This window comes from Oncorhynchus masou, chromosome 12 (genome assembly GCF_036934945.1).
Source record: "Oncorhynchus masou masou isolate Uvic2021 chromosome 12, UVic_Omas_1.1, whole genome shotgun sequence".
Taxonomy (NCBI): domain Eukaryota; kingdom Metazoa; phylum Chordata; class Actinopteri; order Salmoniformes; family Salmonidae; genus Oncorhynchus; species Oncorhynchus masou.
In genome coordinates, this window is record NC_088223.1 from 92,864,574 (window position 1) to 92,873,261 (window position 8,688).

The 8,688-nt window shown below is 42.8% G+C and overlaps 1 protein-coding gene across 2 annotated transcripts in view; it reads right to left on the reverse strand.

The window, feature by feature from the left end:
* Nucleotides 1-4,459: 4,459 nt before the first annotated feature.
* Nucleotides 4,460-8,688, reverse strand: part of LOC135551076 (ubiquitin-like protein 3) — a 46,838-nt gene continuing 42,609 nt past the window's right edge. For both annotated transcript variants that reach the window (XM_064982471.1, XM_064982472.1), the window contains one exon: nucleotides 4,460-6,746. In XM_064982471.1, the coding sequence (XP_064838543.1) occupies nucleotides 6,694-6,746 (53 nt within the window). In that variant the 3' untranslated portion in view covers nucleotides 4,460-6,693. The remainder of the gene's footprint in view (nucleotides 6,747-8,688) is intronic.

An 8,688-nucleotide genomic window follows, 5' to 3' on the forward strand; every position in this document is an offset into this window, starting at 1 on the left:
GATAACAGAAGAGTGCTTTATAAAGGGTAAGTAATCAGGGAGTAATGAAGTTCAGGTGTGACTGATGATGAGATGCAGGTGTGTTGCCAGGACCAGTGGTTAGTAGACTTGACAGGGGAATCTACACTCTACCTCCATATTGACTCTTAACCAGTATGGATAATGTATAACAGGAGAATCTACACTCTACCTCCATATTGACTCTGAACCAGTATGGATAATGTATAACTGGAGAATCTACACTCTACCTCCATATTGACTCTGAACCAGTATGGATAATGTATAACAGGGGAATCTACACTCTACCTCTATATTTAATCTCAAATAATAAAAAAAATATTGGTCACATACACATGTTTAGCAGATGTTATTGCGTATGTCGTGAAATGCTTGTGCTTCTAGCTCCGACAGTGAAGTAATATCTAACAGTTTCACAACATATACCCCAAAATACAGGTAAATCTAAGTAAGGAATGGATTAAGAATATATATACATATATGTGTCAGAGTGGCATTGGACTAAGATATCGTAACAGTAACACCCCAAAATACAGGTAAATCTAAGTAAGGAATGGATTAAGAATATATATACATATATGTGTCAGAGTGGCATTGGACTAAGATATCGTAGAATATAGAGTACAGTATATACATATGAGATGAGGAATGCAAGAAACGGAAACATTATTAAAGTGGCCAGTGATCCATTTCTTAAAGTGGCCAGTGATTCCTAAGCTATGTCTCTAGGCAGCACCCTCTGATGTGCTAGTGATGGCTGTTTAACAGTCTGATGGCCTTGAGATAGAAGCTGTTTTTCAGTCTCTCGGTCCCAGCTTTGATGCACCTGTACTGACCTCGCCTTCTGGATGATAGCGGGGTGAACAGGCAGTGGCTCGGGTGGGTGTTGTCCTTGATGATCTTTATGGCCTTCCTGTAACATCGGGTGGTGTAGGTGTCCTGGAGGGCAGGTAGTTAGCCCCCGGTGATGCGTTGTGCAGACCGCACCACTCTCCGGAGAGCTTTGCGGATGTGGGCGGAGCAGTTGCCCTTACCAGGCGGTGATACAGCCCGAAAGGATGCTCTCGATTGTGCATCTGCAAAAGTTAGTGAGGGTTTTAGGTGTTAAGCCAAATTTCTTTAGCCTCCTGAGGTTTAAGAGGCGCTGTTGTGCCTTCTTCACGATGCTTTCTGTGTGAGTGGACCATTTCAGTTTGTCTGTGATGTGTATGCCGAGGAACTTAAAACTTACTACCCTCTCCACTACTGTGTGTGTGGACCATTTCAGTTTGTCAGTATGAATAATGTCTAATAAACAGAGGAGGCTACACTCTACCTCCATAAAAACAAATTTAAAAAGCCCTCTGCTGGTCTTTTATTTATTCTTAACCAGAGTCATGCCATGTTGTAGCCAGAAGATGGCGCCAGACACCACGAGCTACCTCTACAGTGCAACTCCTGTGAATGCTGCTGGTGAGGACAGAGAAGAGGACAGAGAACGTTAACTTTGAGTGTTCCCACCAGTTACCTGTATACACAAACTAAATCCACTATAGACGATTTGGACGTGATGTGCCAAAAGTGCTAACACGGGTAGCATGACTTGCCTTGGATTTGTGCCACAAATGCTAAAACGTTAGCATTTGGAAACAGTGCCAGGAAAACAAGAAACAAAGCACAGACTGCTGACAGGGTAAGGGATTTGGGTGAACTATCCCTTTAAGTATAGGTAAACAGTTTGGGTTCTAAAACAGAGTACATTAGGCCAGTTTGGGTTCTAAAACAGAGTAAATTGGGCCAGTTTGGGCCAGTGTAATATAAATAATATGGTGTAATATCACAAAAAGTCCTTTGTTGTTGTGCTGGGCTTGGGGTAATGTAACTACACAAACTCACATTGGTGTACTGAGTGGTAGTACTGTTACTGTAAGGACCAATCCCTTCTCTCCGTGTCTCTGTCTGTCCGCTCCCCAAGTGGCACTACAGGAGAACAGAGGGCTGTGTGTGTTTGTGTGTGTGTGTGTGTGTTTGTGTGCGTGCGTGCGTGCGTGCGTGTGTGCATGCGTGCGTGTGTAAGTAACAAGGCACAATGAACTTTCTGTGTCAGGAGTAATGATCACGGAAGTCATCCACTCCACAGACACCTACTCCAACTAACTGACCACATCAGGAAATAGGTGGATGTGGAATGCCTATTCTAGATCTCCATAAGGCTTTCGACACGGTAGATTAAGGGGTAACCAGGCAACCCTGATCCTGGAGCACCGCAGACACTTTATGTTTTGTTTTATTAATCAAACCTAGAAGACCAGCTGTGTTAAATTGAGGTCAAACACAGAACTGATCGATTAGATCAATTGGTCAGGTGTGGCGACTTGTTGGAACAAAATCCCCGCAGGATCTGCGACACTCCAGGAAGAGGGGTTGTCGACCCCTTTTTTAAATTTATATTTTTACCTTTATTTTACTAGGCAAGTCAGTTAAGAACAAATCCTTATTTACAGTGATGGCCTAGGAACTGTGGGTTAACTGCCTGTTCAGGGGCAGAACGACAGATTTGTACCTTGTCAGCTCGGGGATTCGAACTTGCAACCTTTCAGTTACTAGTCCAACGCTCTAAGCACTAGGCTACACTGCCGCCCCTTTGCAGTAAAGTAGTACATCTTTTCTGTTCAAACTACAAGTGTTTGAACAACTCAGCCATCCGGGGTCTAATAGTACCTCAGGGGGATGCGGAGAGGCCTCTGTCAGAACCCAGAACCGTTACCTATGGGGTCCCACAAGGCAGCGTACATGGACCCCAACCTCTTCCTGTTGTACATCAATTACTTGAAAGCTGTTCCTGTTCCTGTTTCTCTACGCTGATGATGCTGTGTCTCTTGCGTCCCACAATGCATTTGGTTGGAAAAAGTGCAGATCTTCTAAACGTTAGTACATGAATAAGCCACCTGGGAGAAACCAGATCCATCCTGTTTGGATCCAAGATCAAACTGTTTTTTTTTTATGTCAAGGTGGGAGACACAGTGGTCACTACCAAAGATACGGTGAGCTACCTGGGATGCGAGGTCGGCCTTAAAAAAGTACGCACTTAAAAGCTCTCCCCGAGGTCAACCAAAAAAACGAACGTTTCTGGCTAGGAAGTCTAGATTCCTGGATAGACAAACGTCACCGACACTGGCAAGGGCCCTTGTGTAGTGTCAATGTGGTTATACATGTGACTCTTGGTAAGAGGTCCCCCCCCCCCCCCCACTAAGGTATGAAGAATCCAGGATTATTCTGAAACTCACTGTCTGTAATCATCTTGAACCCTCTCACTTTGATGAATGTAGTAAATGGCTCAAGGTGCCCTACTAGAGGGAGCTCGACTAACTTTGTTCCCTGTAGATACTCTGCTGCAGTTCTATGGGTCACCAAGCTACCTGAATGGGTCACCAAGCTACTGCATGGGTCACCAAGCTACTGAATGGGTCACCAAGCTACCTGAAAACTGTCTTCAGAGAATAGCTCTAAGGAGTCTCGTAAAACATATCTGAGAAATTGCATGTCGGTGTGATTAGTGTTCTTTGTCTCTCGAGTTGACCCTTATTAAACAGAGACCTCTGTTCTGCTGTTATAGTTCTAAATGAGGATACTGTCGCTGTTTTTAAATGGAGTATGTTATCGTGTTTTCACCCTCCATCATTTTGTATGTATTTACTGCAGTGGAGGCTGTGGGGAGGACGGCTTATAATAATGTCTGGAACGGAGCGAATGGACTGGCATCAAACACACGTGTTTAATGGATTTGATACCATTCCACCTATTCCGCTCCAGTCATTACCACGAGCCCCGTCCTCCATTCCACCCATTCCACTCCAGTCATTACCACGAGCCCCGTCCTCTATTCCACTCCAGTCATTACCACGAGCCCCGTCCCCCATTCCACCCATTCCACTCCAGTCATTACCACGAGCCCCGTCCTCCATTCCACTCCAGTCATTACCACGAGCCCCGTCCCCCATTCCACCCATTCCACTCCAGTCATTACCACGAGCCCCGTCCTCCATTCCACCCATTCCACTCCAGTCATTACCACGAGCCCCGTCCCCCATTCCACCCATTCCACTCCAGTCATTACCACGAGCCCCGTCCTCCATTCCACCCATTCCACTCCAGTCATTACCACGAGCCCCGTCCTCCATTCCACCCATTCCACTCCAGTCATTACCACGAGCCCCATCCTCCATTCCACCCATTCCACTCCAGTCATTACCACGAGCCCCGTCCTCCATTCCACCCATTCCACTCCAGTCATTACCACGAGCCCCGTCCTCCATTCCATTCCACTCCAGTCATTACCACGAGCCCCGTCCTCCCTAATTAACGTAGCACCAACCTCCTGTGACGTACCGTTGTCGCAGGCTGGATAAACCTTGTACTTTTATCGATCAAATACATTAAAATCAATCAATCAAACCGCATGCACTTTCAATAATCTTTATTTGTTTGAAAGATGTATGTATTCCATGTGAAGTATAGAAGAGGGGTAAAGAAGAAACATTTAGATTACTATTATTTACAATCAGTTTGAAAAATGATTTTTAATATTATCACTGTACAAGCTTGAAACTCTGATCACTGAGAAACTCTGATACTCTTTGGGATGCGTCCCAAATCGCATCCTATTCACCTACAAAGTGCACTACTTTTGACCCGAGCCATATGGGTAGTGCACTATGCAGGGAAATACGATACAATTTGGGACGTGTCCTTTAAGACCTAGTGCTGAAAGAAAGCAAAAAAATAAAAAGAAGGATCATATTAAACTATGAACATTTGAAAAAAAAAAATAATAATAATATAATATAATACGTTGTCTGCGTCCTGAATAGGTAACCTTATTTCTCCTAAATAGTGCACTACTTTGGACCCCGTTCCCTATGTCAGTAAGTAGCCTTGTCAGAGCTAGAAAAGCCCATAAGAAAGGAGCGTGAGGTAGCTTGATGTACAAGTACACCCCCTGGACAGGACGATAGCCTATCACAGGTTCTATGGGCCACGGTTGAAAGTAGTGCACTATATATGGAAAATGGGAGCCAATCGGAGGGAGGGGGAGAGGGGCGGGACGCAGACCCTGTCACCAAGGTAACGGTTTGAATCACTGTCTAGAAAGCTAGCTAGCTAACCCATGGTGTACACACAGACACTAAGATACTGTATCAACATACTGGATCTATAGGCCTCAACTTGTTCAATATAACATTCATATTAAATATATTCTACATATATGGTAACTTCTTTTTATATATATATATTTTTTTATATTATTCCCATTGGAAAAATATAAAATAGAATAACATTTTCTTTTTACAGGTTTTCGATGTGGTGGGTGGCGGGGGGCGGGGGGGGTCAGAGGTTAAGGGGGCGGGGGGTCAGAGGTTAAGGAGGCACATGCATTCAGTGTTGTTAAAAAAAATGGCTGAAGAAGAGAGGAGGGAGAAAGGAGTTTTGGAAGAAAATAACTCTTTATTCCAGATTGGTTTCTTTACCTTATTGTAGAGTTCAAGACTGATAACTACACTATAAATATATATATATATATATTTATTTTTTTTAAGTCTGATTTCGTAGCCTAATCCATCCGATAATAACCACTCTGCCGACATAGAGGTGCAAGGTTTCTCGTAACAACTTCTGAGGATTTAAAATGTTGTGGTCGTTGTCGTCTACCAAGTTGTTTCTACAGGTCGAGAAAAAAAGCTTGGTATTTCAGAGACTCGAAGAAGATAGAAGAAAACTCTTCTAAAAAAAATGTTTTTTTAAAAGAAGAGAAATTTCAAATGAATATGAAAAGCGTTACACTAAAATATGAAAATACTACATGTCATGTCCCTAAACAGATATCAGATATCTATCTGAGTTGTATATTGTTTTATGTCCTGCAGAAAGAACAGATGAGTTTCAGGGGAAAAGTGGGTGTGTCAGGTAGCCTTCCTTCTCAGCATCGAGCTGACGCCATGTTGTGACATTTTCAGCATTTTTTTTTACCCTTTTAGTTTCTCTGGCCTCTGTTGATTTAGTCACCCTAATTCTGACCATCCTACCATGGTAAAACAAAAAGGTGCAATAACCTTTAAACGGCTCATGATAGAGACATGGAGCATTGGTTTTCTTAGAGGATTATCTACACAATTAACATATTATTTTACCCAATGGTTAAAAGAGGCGTTGTTGATTGACACCCTACGCTTTGGTCGTAGAAAAGAGAGGGAGGGACATTCTGTCTCTCTTTCCCCTAGTTCAGGAAGGATGAGCGATCTGACAGAAGGAGGAAAGGACTGACTGTCAAAACACAGTCAACAACATGTTATTATGGCCAAACAACAACAAGGTCGTTGGTTGGTTGGTTGGTTTGTTTGTTAGTCAGTCATTGGTTGGTACCTTGGTGGGCTAATAAAACAGCAGTTTATCCATCCATGAACTAGTGGAAGATTTAAGGACAGAAGTGATAGAGGGGGAAACTTCTCTATACACAGGAGACCGTGTGTGTGTGTGTGTGTGTGTGTGTGTGTGTGTGTGTGTGTGTGTGTGTGTGTGTGTGTGTGTGTGTGTGTGTGTGTGTGTGTGTGTGTGTGTGTGTGTGTGGCAGCATGATAGAGAGACTGCAGGACAGCCGGTGTGTTGGTTGGGTCCAGGGTGATTAAAGATGGAGGGCATTTACAGGATGACACAGCAGTTACTCTCTCCAGTCTTCTCTCTGTTTCTCTGACCTGAGAAGGAACACAATGACACACGGTCAACACACGGTCAACACACGGTCAACACACGGTCAACACACGGTCAACACACGGTCAACACACGGTCAACACACAGTCAACACACGGTCAGACCTCAGAAGGAACACAAATCGAGTCAACACTTAACACTAAGTAACAGTAACACAGTAACACAGTAGCAGCAACACAGTAACACAGTAACACAGTAACACAGTAGCACAGTAGCAATAACACAGTCGCAGTAACACAGTAACACAGTGGCAGTAACACAGTAGCAGCAACACAGTAACACAGTAACACAGTAGCAGCAACACAGTAACACAGTAGCAGCAACACAGTAACACAGTAACACAGTAACACAGTAGCAGTAACACAGTAACACAGTAACACAGTAACACATTAGCAGTAACACAGTAACACAGTAGCAGTAACACAGTAACACAGTAACACAGTAGCAGTAACACAGTAGCAGTAACACAGTAACACATTAGCAGTAACACAGTAGCAGTAACACAGTAACACAGTAACACAGTAGCAGTAACACAGTAGCAGTAACACAGTAACACATTAGCAGTAACACAGTAACACAGTAACACAGTAGCAGTAACACAGTAACACAGTAACACAGTAGCAGTAACACAGTAGCAGCAACACAGTAACACAGTAACACAGTAGCAGTAACACAGTAACACAGTAACACAGTAACACATTAGCAGCAACACAGTAACACAGTAACACAGTAACACAGTAGCAGTAACACAGTAACACAGTAACACAGTAACACAGTAACACATTAGCAGTAACACAGTGGCAGTAACACAGTAACACAGTAGCAGCAACACAGTAACACAGTAACACAGTAGCAGCAACACAGTAACACAGTAACACAGTAACACAGTAGCAGTAACACAGTAGCAGTAACACAGTAACACATTAGCAGTAACACAGTAACACAGTAACACATTAGCAGTAACACAGTAACACAGTAACACAGTAACACATTAGCAGTAACACAGTAGCAGTAACACAGTAACACATTAGCAGTAACACAGTAACACATTAGCAGTAACACAGTAACACAGTAGCAGTAACACAGTAACACAGTAACACATTAGCAGTAACACAGTAGCAGTAACACAGTAGCAGTAACACAGTAACACAGTAACACATTAGCAGTAACACAGTAGCAGTAACACAGTAACACAGTAGCAGTAACACAGTAACATATTAGCAGTAACACAGTAACACATTAGCAGTAACAAAGTAACACAGTAACACAGTAGCAGTAACAAAGTAACACAGTAACACAGTAACACAGTAGCAGTAACACAGTAACACAGTAACACATTAGCAGTAACAAAGTAACACAGTAACACAGTAACACAGTAGCAGTAACACAGTAACACAGTAGCAGTAACAAAGTAACACAGTAACACAGTAACACAGTAACAGTAACACAGTAACACAGTGGCAGTAACACAGTAACAGTAACACAGTAACACAGTAACACAGTAGCAGTAACACAGTAACAGTAACACAGTAACACAGTAACACAATAACACAGTAACACAGTAGCAGTAACACAGTAACACAGTGGCAGTAACACAGTAACACAGTAACACAGTAGCAGTAACACAGTAACACATTAGCAGTAACACAGTAACACAGTAGCAGTAACACAGTAACACATTAGCAGTAACAAAGTAACACAGTAGCAGTAACAAAGTAACACAGTAACACAGTAGCAGTAACAAAGTAACACAGTAACACATTAGCAGTAACACAGTAGCAGTAACACAGTAACACATTAGCAGTAACACAGTAACACATTAGCAGTAACACAGTAGCAGTAACACAGTAACACAGTAACACAGTAGCAGTAACACAGTAGCAGTAACACAGTAACACATTAGCAGTAACACAGTAACACAGTAGC